Genomic DNA, 17,359 nt, shown 5'->3' with positions numbered 1-17,359 from the left:
AATGTGGAAACAATGAAGAGACTTTAAGGAATGGAATGGGAAAATGGCAGGAAAAGAAAAATAAAAACATGGCCACAAAGTTATCACAACCTTCTGGCAGACACTCCTATAGACTGTTCAGAGCTGTTTCAAAGGGCATGGCCCATGTTGTCGCATCAAAATATAGATGTAATATATAACAATCTGTGGAATGAGAATTTACCACGAATGCCTCACCTCTGGGAAGCGTGGGTTGGCTTTATTCAGGGCGTGGGAGCACGCATTCACAGCATGGGCCAGCTCTTGTTCCAAGAGACAATGGATTGTGGCTGCGTCACAGATCCTGAAAGCAAAAATGAGGCAGGTGAACAAAAAAAATTTGAGCATTGCTGATTTTCTGCAAGTGTAGAAATGGGAGAATGAGACAAGTTGGGAAAAAAAAAGATTAGGGAATATTTTTAAATGGGTTCAGCTCAATTATGAATAACAAAGCATAGGTTTACAAAATTCAGACCCTGCTGCAACAAAGCATGTAAAACCCCAAATCTTTATAGGAAAGTTAGGCATAGAATCACAGAGAAACACACTGAGGTACAATTTGGAAGAACAAAATACAGCAACACTTCATTTTGAAGTATCACTGGCAAGTGAGATGGGGCAGAGCAGAAACTTCACCTTTTTTTTTTTTTTCATCTTTTATTCATTGCAAATTCAACCAGGAACAAATAAAGTAGGGGAAGAACATGGCCATATTTATCATCTGTACGCTAAGTGCTTTACATACATTATCTAATTTAATATTCACAACTTAAAAGGTAGCTGTGATTAATTTTCTCCACTTTATAGATGAAGACCTTGAGGGATTTGGTAAATATGCAAAGCTAAGAAGTCATGGAGCCAGGATTTGAATCTATGTCTATCAGCTCCAAAGTCTATTGTACCATAGTCCTTTGGAATCTTGGAACATTCAAGAATATCCCGAACAGACAGGATCCTGGAGGACACTAAGGCCAAAGAAGAAAAAAGAGGACAAGTTCCACCAATTGCTGGAAAATGATGGAAAGTTGGAGGATGAGCAAGAAGGCAAAACTATGCGAATCCTTTTTGCTTCTAACATCTACAAGGAGAATGATCTTTGCACTAGAAAGAGTAAAACAGGAAAAGAGACTAGGCCTGTATTGTTGAATCAACAGGAAAGTAGGAGAGCGCTTAATTCCTCAAGATCATACAATTGATATCCGAGCCACAAAGAAATTTGCAAATGTCATCTCAAATATTTCTACTGATAACCTTGAGAAAGGTTATCTTATCAGAAAAATGCAGGTGGGTAAATGTTATTCTAATTTTCAAAAAAAGGAAAAGAAATAAATCAATTTCAGATCAACATTTCCAATTGCCCACTAAAATTTCCTCCCAGATCTCTCACTCTCTTTTTTTTGTTTAAGATTTATTCATTTATTTGAGAGAGAGAGAGAACATGTGTTCATGAGTCAGGGGAGGGGGTGGTACAGAGGTAGACTTCTGCTGAGTGCAGAGCCTAACGTGAGCCTCTTTTTCACAACCCTGATGTCATGATGTGAACGGAAACCAAGAGTCGGATGCTTAACTGACTGAGCCACCCAGGTGCCCCTCCTCCTAAATATTTCTAATGTAGGTTAAATTCTGGAAGTCCAACACGGACCCTGTCATTTTCCCTCTCAACTCTACTTTCCCTCCTGAATCCTATGGTTCCATCAAAGGTTCCACAGTCCAACCATCCATTCACTAGAACCTGAGGGTCATCCTGTCTCCTAATTCAGGCCATTTAGAAATTTTAGATCATAATCAATCTTAAGTCTCTCTTCTTTCCATCTCTACTACCTCCGTCCATCATTTCCTATCAGGACCATTCTAAGAGCATTTACCCTGCCCTTGCTTTGTTATCTTGCAAACAATGCTACGCATTACTTCCAGAAACATCTGGATAAGACCTGGACCCTCTTCCCTTCTCCAACCACATTTCCTACTCTCTCACATATACCATGCCATCCCCAGTTCCCTGAGATTTCCTAAAAGTACTCCATTCACACTCCTCTGGACCTCTGCCCAAGCTTGTTCCCATGTTGAGAATGTTCCTTCTCTTACTCTCCCATTGGGACTTGGCTGAGATCACTTTTTTCAGGCAGCCCTCCTTTGCTTTCTTGGCCTCCTCTGTGTATCCACAGTGCCCCACTGAGCCCTGTGATGGCACTCTAGCCACACTTTCTCTCTTACTATCCTGTCCACAAATTAAGAAGAGGACTACAACCCAGCCATTTTGGTGCCCCCCACTGCTGAATATGGTGATTGGCATGCAGAAGAGATTCAAAATTATTTGTTGAATACTGAATGAGTAAGTTCTGAAAATAGATGAGTGAGCCTGATTTTCATCTCTTGCAAATTAAAAACAACAACAACGCATATGGGGAAACAAATTAGGTTGACCAAAAGCAGGTCTGGCCAACCTTCACTTCCCTTTTCTTGATAAGGTTATTTGGTTAGTTGACAGGAAGTTAATTTAGGAAGTATATTTGATTTCAAGGGAGATAATACAGATAGTATATTTTGATTTCAAGAAAATGCTGCAGTTCTATTTTTAATTTTTTGAAAAATCTTCCATACTATTTTCCATAGTTTATTAGTTAGATTGATTACGGTAATTGTTTTATAATGTATACATATATCAAATTATCATTTGTAGACCGTATATATATATATATATATATATGATTTTGTCAATTTTCTTCATTAAAGCTGGAAAAGCAAAAAAAAAAAACAAACAAAAAAAAACCCAAAACCCTGTAAATTGGGAGTCCACAGAAGTTGTTTATATTACTCTAAAATGAATCTCTCTGTGATAAAAGGCTGAGATGTACAATAATACAGTTTTGTGCATTTAACTAACTAAATACTCATATTCTCTTACCTTGCTTCTAAGCCACTCAGTATCTTGAGTTATCATACTTTATTCTAACTCTGAATATTGGGGTGTCTAGCAGTAGGAAGTTCAAATCTTTTCTCTCATATCTCTAACATCTAGTACATTCTAGGTTTCCAACAAATATTTATGTATTTATTTAAGATTTTATTTATTTATTTGAGAGAGAATGTGAGAGAGAGCATTGGGGGGGGACGGTCAGAGGGAGAAGCAGACTCCCCACTGAGCAGGGAGCCCAATATGGGACTGGATCCTGAGACTCTGGGATCATGACCTGAGCCGAAGGCAGTCCCTTAACCAACTCAGCCATCCAGGTGCCCTCCAACAAATATTTAAAGAGCTTTGTTTTCCTTCTTTTCTTTTTCAACATCTTTATCAGTGACCAGATGAAAGTGGAAAGAATATAATAGCTACCATTCACAGAACACTATATATTCCAGACGTGGTGTGCTATTAAGTTCTTTATGTGGTGGGTTTCATTTAGCTTTCACAATGACCTACAGGGTAGCTCTTACTATCTCCATTTGGTAGAGAAGATTTAGGTGAAGAGGGGATAAGAAACTTGTCCATGGTTGGCCTCCCTTCCCCCAACAAAGTTGACTCCTGGGTCATCGTGATTTTTATCTGTTTCACGCTCCTGGAACTTGTGTTTTCATCTCTTCCCTTTCTGTCTACTAGAATAAACTCCTATGTGGTCGGTCTCCCAATCTCTAGATATGTCTTTGGAAACTGGTTCTCAGAATTTTCCCATCTAAATTTCCTTGGGAGCAGGGCTTAATATTTATATTTCCTTCTACATTCCAGAAGCATTTAATTAATAATTATAAGGTAACATACACATAAGTAGTAGAGCACAAAGACTGTGTAAAACTGGGAAAATAAACAGTAACAGAAAAGAGCACTGTGTGGTAGGGTAAGTTAGCCAAGCTCTCCACCAGGTTTCAGGAAGTCCAAAGTCTGTTCTGCAGAGAACACAGGAGTGTGTGTGTGTGTGTGTGTGTGTGTGTGTGTGTGTTGGAGAGGGTTTAATTGAGGCATAAATGAGGTAGGAGAGTAAATGCATCTCTTTTAGATAGTCCCAACGACGGACATTACCGATCAAAACTAAAAAACAAACCTGGTCAAGACCAGAGTTGTTCTCGCCTGGACCAAGCAGGACCACCCTACCTAGTAATGAGCTCTTCTGCGGCCTGGGAGCAGAGCTGCATCTGGGACACTTCTTCTGTTGCCAAATCAACGGCATGCTGGATGTACAAATGTGTTCGAAGAACTGGTTTACCGGAATCACACTTCTGTTTATCCTCCCAAGATTTCAGCGTGCTTTCAAAAGCCTATTTAACAACAATGTTGCAAAGAACTGTTAGTTTGGAACTCTGAGACCCATACATAAGAGTGTATTTAAATGTTACAAGAAAGACTTTGAAATGACTGCTTTTTTTTTTCCTAATCTGAAGCTTCATTAAATAAATCTTAAGATACAGGAAAGCTATTCTTAAAGTTTTCCAGTGTTATCATAACAAATAAGTAATGTAATCAGTGATGAGGAGGGTATCACTGAAAAGTTTTTTTAAAAGACAGCTTCAATTTAGGCTTCAATCTGTACTTGAAATGCATAATAGACAAGGTCAAGATGGATACTGGCAGTCTTTGATCTTAATTAAAACATATACTGGAAAACGCAAAACTATGGAGACAGGGGTTGAGGTAAGAGAGGGAGTGATGGCTAGGTGGAACAGAAGGAATTTTGAGGGTAGTGAAACTAGCCTGTAGGATACTATCAGGGTGGATATAAGTGATTATATATTTCTTAAAAACTGTAACATGTACAACATGAAGAGTAGCCTATGACATTAGTTAATCAATAATTATCAATACTGGCTCATTAACTATAATAAATATACCACACTAATATAAGATGTTAATAATAAGGGATTGGATATTAGTGAGGTAAGGAGATATGTGGGAATAGAATTAGAATTCTCTGTATTTTCTGGTCAATTTCTCTGTAAACCTAAAAAATAATAAAAATATAGACTATTAACTTTTTTTTTTTTTTTTTTAGAAAGAGAGAGCGTGCACACATGTGCACATACGAGCCAGGCTGTGGAAAGCGGGGAAAGGAGAGAGAATCCCAAGCAGGCTCCATGCTCAGTGTGGATCCCTATGTGGGCCTCAATCTCACAATCCTGAGATCATGACATGAGCAGAAACCAAGAGTTGTTTACTTAACCGTCTGAGCCACCCAGGTGTCCCTAGTCTATTAAATTTTTAAAAAACTAAATACTTGTTCATATTTAAAACCACAATGACCTAAATGTTAGATTTACAAGGCAATTTAAGTATTTTTCCTTGGTTTCTATTTTCCATAACAACTGAATTTTCTTTAAGTAAGCTCCACACCCAGCGTGGAGTGCAATGCAGGCTTAAACTCACAACCCCGAGATCAAGACTTGAGCTGAGATCAAGAGTCAGACACTTAACCGACCAAGCCACCCAGGTGCCCCCACAGTTTAGTATTTTTAAGAGGCTTGAAAAAAATCTAGAAGAATATGTGTATATTTTTTTACATACCCTGTCCCTTGTTAGCATCTGAGCTCTGTTTTTGTGCACAATTTTGATAATTCCTGGAGGCTGAACCCATGCTTCACCATCCACCTGCACTGGGACTCCCTCATCGCCAAATATAGTGATTTTTACCGTTCGGCACTGAAATAAAATGATCCATTTTAGAAAACAAATCATCCTGAGAAACTGACAATCTGCCTTCAAGCCTGACTTTTAGTCCATTTCGGTGGAATGGAATGTATCTTTTTCCAATTATCATGACATAGTAATAACTGACATGACGAGAAAGTTACCATGTTATGGATGAACAGACAGAGCGGGAGCCCTTTGGAATAGCTTCCCCAGTCCCCCAAGCTGCAAAGTCAGGTTTGATCAGAGAAAACAAACCTGGGCTATTCGATGATGCTGCAGTTTAATGACCCTTGAAACTGCCATTTGCATGCTATCAAATATTGCAACGACTTCCAGGATCTTGTCGTCAAATGATGGTGCAGCAAATATCTGAAAGGAAAAACTACATTACATTTCCCCTGATGAGGTTGAGGTTTACATGAAGTGGCATATCAGCAATGTAAACTCTGTAATATACATATTAAAACAAAAACTTAGGAAAATAGTAAGTAGAAAAGTAAGTAAACCTTACCAGGAAATGATAATCCAAGGACAAAATAATCCACCTTTGTATAAAAATGTATTAAATATCTGTTCGCACATAACTCAGATGTCTTGATAAAATGGTGCATGTGATTTAAGGAATCGTAAAATACCCAGGTCCCTTGGTATGTTCTAAGGCAAGTCTTTCAATGTGTTACAAGCAATAGGTATGTAAAATGTGCTTAATATCTTAATACAACAACTTTTTAAGGCATTTGAGAAGATGGCAACAGACACCTCAGAGAATAAAAATCATGCAGGCTTACTTGGTCTTGATGTTAAATGCATTTTTCACAAAATTAATTGAATCAAACAAATTAAATTCCAGCTGTATCACTTTGTTCCTTTTATTCTCTCTTTGACTATAATGATAAACATTTATGCCTCTGAAAAAAATTGTTCAGTATCAAGTAATATACCAATTAAAATTTTCATTGAAAATATCAGGACATGAATTTGCAAACATTGATGATTTCTTATCATCTCTGTAAGCAGAGTGTGTGGTTTAAAATCCCGTCTCTGCTACTTCCTGTTTGAACTTAGTGTCAGTTTCTTCACTGGTAAAATTTAGATTAAAATTGTGGTTGTTAGTAATGAATGTGAAGTTCTGAGAACACTATCTGATTACCTAGTAGGTGCTGTTAGCTTTATCTTTATCTCACTGATTTCTTCCCTTTAAAATATTTGAGTAGTTACAGGCTAAGAAAAAAATTAGCTGCTAACATAAGTTTTATAGTTCAATAAGATTGAAATACATTCACGTAATGAAAATCACAAATATATTCCAATTTATGTTATACTCTAATCTCTGCTCATTCAAGGACCCTGAAAAAATGGGTCAGTGGGAGCTCTTGCATTACAAGCCCGAAATAAATGGGGCTATCATTCCTTACATGTGATTCTTCAAAGACTACGATAATCCTTTTTTATTGTTACGTAGATCTTAACAATTGTCCCTTCTCTTTCATTTTATTATTTTTTTAAAACATTTACTACATTTGCTAGGTTGTGTTTTTCCTTTTTTTTGACTTTCCTGTCAAAACACAGCCCTAAATTTCAAAGGCCAAATGAGCCCTCTTAACATTTCTAAACATAAAAATAATAGTAACAGACACAAATTTAGAAAGTTAAAAAATACAGAAGGTATTTTGGTAAGCAGAATAATATCAATCCCCCTTCCCACTCCCAAAATGTCCATGTCCTAATCTGCTGAGGTTATGAATGTTACTTTACGTGACAAAATAGACTTTGCTGATGTCATTATAGGAGGGACCTTGAGAAGGAGCGATTATCCTGGATAACGTACTGGGCCCAATGTAACCACAAAAGTCACTGAAAGTGGAAGAGAAGGGCAGTTGGGGAGATCTGAATGATGCAATGGGTGTTCAAGCTGCCTTTCTGGGCCTTGGAGATGGAGGAAGGGGCCACAGGCCAAGGGATATGGGCAGTCTCTAGCATCTGGAAGGTAAAAGAAAATACTTACATCATCCTCTTTAGTTCCACCCCAAAAGTTAGTGCCTCCTGCATAGCTGGGAATGTTCAACACTGCTATTCCTTGCAGACTGGGGAGAGGAATATACTGCCCATCACACTGTAAGGTAAAAAGCTTAGAGGTTAGATAAAGAGAGCAAAACTGCTAGTTGGGAAGCCACTCGAACACCCAGGACAAAGGATGACAGTGGGAAGTGTATTGGCAATGTTTGCTTTTCCTGCAAATATATTCCTACACAATACCTTTCTCTTGTTTTTCTAATTTAAAAAATTTGAAGCATATACATTCCTATGGCAGAAGTCGTTACAGAAAACCAACTTAAGATAACATTGTACCTCTTCTTTCTGTCAAAATCAGGCCGTACTTTTCTGGAGTTTTTTTCAGATCACTTATAATATTCTCACTTGCATCATGGTCACCTTTGTGCTCATGTCAAGTGTCCTTTTGCAAGCAGGTTCAGGGAGGGCTTCTGGATCCTAACCACCTCATCTAGCTGGGTCTCTCAACTCCTGGGACTGCACTCCTGCTCTGTAACTAAGTTGGCTGGCCAAACTCAAAGCTGGGTTTCTCAAGTAGTCAGAACCAAAACTAAGGAAAGAAAAACCATGAATGTCGGGAAGTATCTTATTCTCCGTGTCTTCTCAATAATCAACTTCAGTGAAAATAAAAATTACCATTAGATAGGGGAAAAAATGTCCTCTGGCTGGTGAGTAATTATACATGACAGGTAAGCAAATTCTTACTGAATAGAAGGTTTACTCCTTCATTTTAAAAGAGGAGAGCTTGCAGAGGTCATACGTACAACAGATGTATAGTTTCATTAATTCTTACAATAAAAAGTAATTAACATAACTTTATAAAACTTGCATTTTAATGCCTGATTGAAATGTTCTCTAAACTGTAGAACAAATGAAAATTCAATTTTCAGCCAATTTAGGTAACTGAGAATATTTTATACTTGATTATATTCCCTCATGCATTTTTTATATTTTCTTTTCTTTTTCATGAAAATACATTCAAAGGTCTATACTCTATCCTAGCACCTAGGGCCATTCCTGGCACATAGCTAAGGCTCACTGTGTATTTATTAAAATGAACAAACATTAAGTATTGAGTAGAATAATAAACTTTTTCTGAATCTGTATCTTTGTGTGCTTTAGAACAAGCAGTTTATTTTTTTTTTATTTTTTTTTAAGATTTTATTTATTTATTTGACAGAGAGAGATCACAAGTAGGCAGAGAGGCAGGCAGAGAGAGAGAGGAGGAAGCAGGCTCCCCACCAAGGAGAGAGCCCGACGCGGGGCTCGATCCCAGGACCCTGGGATCATGACTTGAGCTGAAGGCAGAGGCTTTAACCCTCTGAGCCACCCAGGCGCCCCTAGAATAAGCAGTTGAAAACATGTAACTAACTTAAAGGAAATGGAAGATATGCCAGTAACGTCCATCTTAATTTCTCAGCGAGGATAAGCCAAACCAGCTGATCATGTGTACGTGCTCCAGAGTGGAAGGTATAATGAGTTTATCTTTACTTATTTAGTTGATAATGAATGAGCCAAGCAATTCTGTAGTCTAGATAACACCTAAAATAATAATGCTCTGTTTAATTTAATGAGCTGTAGACTTAAGATTTGCACACTTTTCTGTACATAGGCTTTTCCTTAAATTAAAGATATCTGGTTATAAAAAGATAGAAGATAGGAAAGACATGTGTATCAGCATCAACTGTTAATACGGGACAAGGGGGAAAGAAAATAAAATTCACAGAAATTAGACTTTTCAGAGCCATGCCCCCAATCTTGTTTCTCCTATTAGTGAAGGAGATTAAAAAACTTTTGCCATCCTTAATTTCCTCCTTACATTAGTAAAAACTACTAAAAAATTTAAATGCTCAAATCTCTTTTTAATTTACTATTGTAAGAATTGGAACAAATACACAGTTCAATCAAAAGAGTCTATATGAAGGGGCGCCTGGGTGGCTCAGTGGGTTAAAGCCTCTGCCTTCAGCTCAGGTCATGGTCTCAGGGTCCTGGGATCGAGCCCCGCATCGGGCTCTGCTCAGCGGCAAGCCTGCTTCCTCTTCTCTCTCTGCCTGCCTCTCTGCCTACTTGTGATTTCTGTCTGTCAAATAAATAAATAAAATCTTAAAAAAAAAAAAAAGAGTCTATATGCTATGAATGTTTTTCTCAGGGATATGTGAAATGTCAGGCATTATAGAATTGGGTCAGAATTTGTAAACGTAAATGAGAAAATCTGTGAAAATTCGTTAGAAATGCTCTCCTCTAAATGTCGTCTCATAGCTCCACCTTCTCAGGGAGCTCCACGATGCTACAGAACCACCCACATTTCAGGAGCTAATGATAATGATAACTAATGTGTCATCCACAGCCAGTGTCTATACCTCCTTTAGTATAAAGTCGACAATCACCTCCAATGGGTGTTTAAACACTTGAAGAGTCCCTGAGACCAAATCAGCTCCTCAAATGTCATTATTTTTCTAAGTAAGATAATCTGAACTATCTTTACTTCAAGATGAACCTACCTCAAGTTGAACCCTCTGTTCTAAATTCTTGTATGATCTCTGTAATAACTCCCGGGTTCCAAGGACTCCATACCACATCAAGTTTTTAGTTCGGCTCCTGAAATAAATATTGGCAGACAATTCAATAGCTATTACTGATTTACTCTTTAAAGGCAGAGCAAGCAAAACAGCTAATAAATGAAATTAAAGTGGAATTACCTCCATGTAATAACATTATTACTATTACCAAAATTACCTGCATTTTTCAGGGTGCTCCTCTCTCTTATTATTAAATTCTAATGAAATTTTTGCATCTAATCCAATCCCAAAGTAATTGTTCATGACACATTTTTCTGAATATCCATCTCTGTGATAATAAGGAAAAGTACATAAAGTCAACTTCAGATTCATTACAACAATTACAATTTGCACACAAAATAGCACTTAAAAGTATTTAAGCTTCCATGCCTTATAGATGAGACTAAAACTTAGCAGGAATTATTTCCTATTCGTATGCCATGTGTACAAGCCCAGTACATATATGTCATTTTTCGTACATATGATATAAAGGGATAGTGAGCAAGGCAAAGCAGAGACAGAGTCATGGTAATGCTTTTCTATTAATTGTAATAAAACCTTAGTTCTGCTTCCTTTGTAAGCCCCTCACCAAACACACAAATGGGAGGGCCTTGCAGTCAGGTGCAAGGAAATTTCTCTCCACTTGTACTCTTATCAATGGACAAATATTTACTGAGTGGTAACATGACCAGGTCCAGTCCACTCTTCAGGCTTCTTTGGAAAGTATAAAGACGTTTACTGTCTTTGAGGACTGTCCTTAGAAAAATGAGATATAACAAAAGCAAAATTAAATACGGAAGTAAAAGTTCATATTGAACTTCCAAAAAAAAATTGTAGTTTTAAGAAGGGAAGAGATCCATGTGGACCAAGAAGCTTCTTGAAGTAAATAAACCTACAAGCTGGATGGGGAAAGATGAGCGATTTGGCAAGACCAAGAAGAAAGGAGGAAAAAGGAATAGCAAAAATATGGTTATGAAGGTGCCGATGAATATACTATTCTAGGGAAAAGTGAATATAGCTGTTCCTCATTTTGCCATAGGGTTGTTATCCGAGACAATGGGCTGGACAGGACCTACCCTCAGGAACAGATCATGAAAACCACTGTGTTTCCAATGCATTGATGTACTCATCATTATATCAACTTTTGGAATTTTCTGATGACCCTTTTTGTATGGGGAGCCAAACTTCTTGTAATGCACTGAAAATGTTACCATTAGTATAAAGCAGAAACAAGAAAAGCCAAAACAAGATATTTACAAAACTATTTTCTTACACTGAATCTGGATCGGGGTCGATAAATGGCGTTGCACCGAAAGGATCAATATTTGCTAGTAACATTTTGTTGATTATAGAACTCCCAGCAATGGAGGCAGCTAGTCCTGCTCTTAAACCTGGCCAGAAAAATAAATACATACAGGATCACATGTTAAGAAAAAGACAGAGAAAGAGCCAGTGCATTGTTTTCAGGCCTGGTCTCAGACACCTTGCCCCCAAAGCATGGTTTCTCAGTGTCTGCTCTTCTCATTAGCCAAAACTAAGAACTATGACACTGGTAATTTTAAGATTTTTGAGCCTTCTTAGGATCTATATGTTGTCATAAAAATGCAGCAGATGAAGACCCAAATAAGAGTCTCTTTGTGACAGCTTCTCATTTACCATTCTAATGATTCTAAAACTTCAACAAATAAATATTACTTCCTTTGTTATAGCAAATGAAGCCGTAGTCTATAAGGAATTTACAATAAAGAGTGAATTACCAAGAATGTTACAGAGTTACCATGTCCATACTCTCAAAGCATAGATAATAATAGTTTCAATTAAAAATATTAACAGAGGGGTGCCTGCGTGGGTCAGTCGGTTAAGCATCTGTCTTTGGCTCAGGTCATGATCTCAGGGTTCTGGAATCAAGCCCTGCATTGGGCTCCCTGCTCAGTGCGGAGTCTGCTTGTCCTTTTCCCTCTCTCTCTGCCCCTACCCACCCCCTATCCCATTCTTTCTCTGTCTCTCTTTCCAATAAATAAAATCATTGGAAAAAAAATTAACTGACATACACAAAACTCTGTTGGTGTTAAGAGTAAATACAAAAATAGTAAACAGAGGTATTTATGAGTTTTAGAAAAATAGTGTTTGAACATAAAAAATGAAGCACTTATCTTACCTCTAAACATGTAAAACTTCAATCTTATTTCAACAACTAGTTAGTTTTCTACTAAGTAGTTACGATGTTCAAAGCTATCATCTACCCAACTAATTACTGACTCTAGAAGCATTAAACTCTGGAAAGAAGATAGAGTAATACGGGCCTAAGTGAACAAAAAAAGGGAAAGAAGAATGAGGAAAAATATGTAATTGAGAAACACTAGGAAATTAGGAAAAATTCCTTCAGCAAACATTCCTTTCCTCAACTGTGTGCTCTTTTAGAAGATTATTATTTATTTTAGCCTCAAAGTTTAGCTGATTATCAAATAATCAAGATGAATTTTATTTCATAGCTTAATGCATTATGGCATATTTAGTCATGCCAGTTTCTTTTATCTCTAAATAAGTGAATAAATGAAAAAAAATGTTCTGGTGAGGAAAAAAAGAACAGTTTGGAGATGTGAAGAACCAGACTCCAGCTGCCTAAAGAAAAGTATAATATTTTCTTTTATTTAAACTTTTATTTTTCATTTATTTTAGAAGGAGAGGGAGCAAGAACAAGCACAGGGGATGGGAGAACAGGTAGAGGGAGAGGGACTTTCCGTCCTAAGCGCAGAGCCCATCGCAGGGCTCCATCCCATGACCCTGAGGTCATGCCCTGAGCCAAACCAAGAGTGGGAGACCTAACTGACTTCACTACCCAGGCACCCCCAACAGTATAATATTTTAAGGTTAGCCATATTCACAGCTTTAGCCCAGAAAGTCATCCCACTGTTCTAGGTTTAAATAGATATAACCTCTAGACATGGAGGCCTTTCCAGAACCAAACATGCTCTGTATTTATCTTTTTTATTTTAATATTTCATTGAGATATAATATACATACCATAAAATTCACCTTTTAAGTAAGTGTATAATTCAGCTGTTTGTATATATATACAAAGTTGTGCAATGATCAGTTATGACCTAACTTAGAATATATTTTTTAAGATTTTATTTATTTATTTGACAGAGAAAGAGCGAGTGTGCACAAGTGGGGGGGAGAGGCAGAAGAAGAAGGAAAAGCAGACTCCTCACTGAGCTGGGAGCCCGATGGGAGACTTGATCCCAGGACTCTGGGATCATGACCTGAGCCAAAGGCAGACACTTAACCAAATAAGCCACCCAGGCGTCCCTAGAACATTTTTTTATTACTCTCAAAACACATTCCATAACTGTTGGTAGTCATTTTCCTTTCCACCCATTCCCACATCCCCAGAGCCTGGAAACCACCAACCTACTTTCTTTCCCTATGGATTTGACTATTCTAGACATTTCGTATAAATGTAATCACATAATGTGTGGCTTTTTATGTCAAGCTCTAAGAGAGAGCTCTTAGCATAACATGTTAGGAGGCAATCATGTGGCATCTATCAGTGCTTTGTTCTTTTTAAAGGCTGAATAATAGTCCACTGTCTGTATATTGCACATTTTGTTTCTCCATCAACTGACGATTACTTGGGTTGTCTTCTATGTGGCTATTGTGAGTAATGTTGCTATAAACAGTTACGTGCAAGTTTTTGTGTAGACATGTATTTTAATTCTCATAGGTCTATAACTAGGAGTTTACTGGATTATATGTTAACTCTGTATTTAATTCTTTGAGGAACTGCCAAACTGATTTTCCAAATTTCATATTTCAAATTTCATATTCCAACCAGCAATGTATGAAAGTTCCAATTTTTCCATGTCCTTGCCAATATTTGTTATTATCTCTCCTTTTTGATCATAGCCAATCCAGTAAGGTAAAGTGGTATCTCATAGTGGTTTTGATTTGCATTACCCTGATGACTAATAATGGTGAGCATCTTTTCATGTGCATATTGGCCATCAGTGTATCTCTCTTGGAAAGTGTCTACTCAGATCCTTTGCCCATTTTTAAATTGGGGTATTTGTCTTTTCATTGTTGAATCTTAAGAGTTCTTTTTATATCCTGAATACTCGTCCCTTATCAGGTATGCCATTTACAACTATTTTCTCTTATCCTATGGATTGTCTCTCCTTCCTTCTTTCCTCCCTCCCACCCTCCCTCTTTTCCTTCCTTCTTTCTTTTATCCATTCATTTGTTCTTTTTGACTTATGAGAGAAAATAGTTTTTGTTTTTTCGTTGTTTTTATTTGTTTTTAGAGACAGAGAGTGCAGTAGGGAGGGGTAGACAGAGAGGGAGAGAAGAGAGAATCCATGTTGGGCATGGAGCCCAATGCAGGGCTCAATCTCACAACACTGAGATCATGGCCCAAGCTAAAATCAAGCATCAGACACTTAACTGACTGAGCCACTTAGGTATCCCGAGAGAACAAAGTTTCATGGGAAGCCACAACAACCCGGAATTTGCAAAAACAAAGTAAACATACTATTTTGATGATGGCAGATTATCATTTGATCAGACCAACTACTCCTCCTTACTATGAGGGCAAATAGGAAAGCTGATCAAAATGTGAAATTAATTCATTTGAAGATCAGTAAGAGGTAGACCAATGATGAGGGCTTACCAGTTAACCATTAGAAAAGAAAAATAAGTTAGGTGAGCCCAGGACTTAGGGATAGATTTTTTCTTTCCTTTTTTTTTTGTTTTTGTTTTTGTTTTTCTTTTTGTTTTTGTTTGTTTTGACTTTTTATTCTATTGTGAACACTTAAGAACACTTAACATGAGCTCCATTCTCTTAACAAATTTTTAAGTGTACAAGGCAGTATTTTAAGTACAATGTTGGACACAGCAGATCTCTAGAACTTATTCACTTTCCTTAACTAAAAACTTCATGCATGCTGGCCTGTTTTTTGCAGGAAATTTTGTTATACGTCTAGTGGATCTTCCATTTTTGAATCAGTTTTGGTAGTCTGCATGTCTCCAGGAGTTGGTCCATTTCATTGAAGTTACCTAATTTGCTGGCATGTAATATTTGATAGTTTTCCCTTATAATCCTTCTTATTTCTGTAAGGCCATTAGTGACATCTCTCCTCTACATTCCTGATTTCAATAATTTAAATCTTCTCTTTCATTTCCTTGGTCACTCTAGCAAAGGCTTGTCAATTTGTTAATGTTTACAGAATCAGCTTTTGGTTTCATTGATTTTCTGTATTGATTTCTATTCTCTATGTCATTTATTTCTACACCAATATGATTATTTCCTTCCTGCTAATTGCTTTGGGCATCCTTGTTCTTCCTTTTCTAGTTTATTAAGGTGCAGAGTTAGATTATGAGATCTTTCTACCTTTTTAATATACGCATTTACAACTTTAAATTTCACTGTAAGCACTTCCTTGGCTGCATCAAGTAAGTTCTGGTGTGGTGCATTTTTGTTTTCATTCACATCAAAGGATTTAAAGATTTCTCTCATGACTTTTTTTTTTTCTTTGACCCTCATAGTTCCACATATTTGTACATTTCCAAACTTTCCTTCTGTTATAGATTTCTAAATTCATTCCACTATGGTCAAAAACCATCCTTTGATAATTTCAATCCTTTTAAATTTACTGAGAATTGTTTGATGGCCTAATTTATGATCCATACTGGAAAATGTTCCATGTGTATGAGACTGAGAATGAATATTCTGCTGTCGTTGGCTGGAGTGTTCTATAGGTCTGCTTGTTTCATATATTTTTCAGGTCTTCTATTTCCCTGTTGATTTTTATCTAGTTGTTTCTATCAACTACTGAAAGTATGATAATAAAGTCTCCAACTATCATTATTGAATTGTAATTCACCTTTAAAAAGAACTTGTAGGGGGCGCCTGGGTGGCTCAGTGGGTTAAGCCGCTGCCTTCGGCTCAGGTCATGATCTCAGGGTCCTGGGATCGAGTCCCGCATCGGGCTCTCTGCTCAGCAGGGAGCCTGCTTCCCTCTCTCTCTCTCTCTGCCTGCCTCTCCATCTACTTGTGATCTCTCTCTCTGTCAAATAAATAAATAAATAAAATCTTAAAAAAAAAAAAAAAAAAAAAAGAACTTGTAGGACAGACTGCTTTTCGGGGTGTAACTTGGGTCCAACCCAAGTTGGAGAGTTTTCACTAAGTCAAACAACTGGTATTTAAGGAGACATCAAAGACATCTGTATTTTCCTCCTCCATAGCTGCACATGTTGTTTGCTTTCCACTAGTACTAACCCAATCTCAAGGTCAATTCATCTCATCGGAGCTGGAATGGATGTCTCAGATATTCCAAAAGGAAGCAGTGTTACTAGTCTAAAAATGACGGAGAGACTTGTGGCTCACAACAAAGAGGAAAGCTATGGAGATATCAAAGAGGTAGTAGAATATAGGATAAGATTTACCCAGGGTACTTAGTAAATGCAGATTCCTGGGCTGTATTCTAGTATAACTCAATTAAAACTTCTCAGGGCAGTGCCCCAAAACATGTATTTTAGTACTTCCTTTCTTTCCTTCTTATTTATAACTCTTATACACACACACACACACACACACACACAGAAGTCTAAGGATCTGGAATCTGGTTGTAAGAGTGACAATAACATTCTCCCAAAGGGACATTTATCTCTAAGAAGACATTTCTATAGTGCACAGAAATGAGTACTTAATACATTTTCACAGAAATGCTTACAAATACGCCATGTTTCAAAATCTATACTACCTGGGCAGATTATTCTGGTGTTGAGCACAGGGAGGTTCTCTTTGCCAGCTGCCACAGCGGGACCAGAGCCAGAGTCAGCTTGGGAACGACTTGCCCGGCCATCTGGAGACCGAGGTGCAGGTGCCGCTTTAACTATTGGAGAAAATTCCCGATGATTAAAAAAAAAAAAAAAGAGGTAATGATAAAGTTATAAGAATAAGCAAGCTCTAATAAATTCAGGACATAAAAATAATTTAATGTGTATTTAAATCAATGAGCTGAACTGAAGATATTACATTGTGTTTACCTATTCTTTTACCATTGTTTTCGCTTCTTTGAGATTTACTGTTCGGAGGGATTTGGCCACAGGTAGATGT

The 17,359-nt window shown here is 37.3% G+C and overlaps 1 protein-coding gene across 6 annotated transcripts in view; it reads right to left on the bottom strand.

The window, feature by feature from the left end:
• The window catches only part of DGKH (diacylglycerol kinase eta), a 175,332-nt gene that overhangs the window by 13,028 nt on the left and 144,945 nt on the right, over window positions 1-17,359 (bottom strand). For all 6 annotated transcript variants that reach the window (XM_032873944.1, XM_032873945.1, XM_032873949.1 and 3 more), the window contains 9 exons: window positions 17,004-17,135; window positions 11,516-11,633; window positions 10,421-10,531; window positions 10,186-10,282; window positions 7,638-7,745; window positions 5,888-6,001; window positions 5,507-5,641; window positions 4,103-4,266; window positions 217-322 (listed from right to left, as the gene is read on the bottom strand). In XM_032873944.1, the coding sequence (XP_032729835.1) occupies window positions 217-322; window positions 4,103-4,266; window positions 5,507-5,641; window positions 5,888-6,001; window positions 7,638-7,745; window positions 10,186-10,282; window positions 10,421-10,531; window positions 11,516-11,633; window positions 17,004-17,135 (1,085 nt within the window). The remainder of the gene's footprint in view (window positions 1-216; window positions 323-4,102; window positions 4,267-5,506; window positions 5,642-5,887; window positions 6,002-7,637; window positions 7,746-10,185; window positions 10,283-10,420; window positions 10,532-11,515; window positions 11,634-17,003; window positions 17,136-17,359) is intronic.

Source organism: Lontra canadensis, unplaced genomic scaffold (assembly GCF_010015895.1).
Source record: "Lontra canadensis isolate GAN:19392208 unplaced genomic scaffold, GSC_riverotter_1.0 scaffold51, whole genome shotgun sequence".
NCBI classification, from domain to species: domain Eukaryota; kingdom Metazoa; phylum Chordata; class Mammalia; order Carnivora; family Mustelidae; genus Lontra; species Lontra canadensis.
The sequence above is the reverse complement of the archived record's forward strand: the minus strand, read 5'-3'. Positions and strand labels throughout refer to the sequence as shown.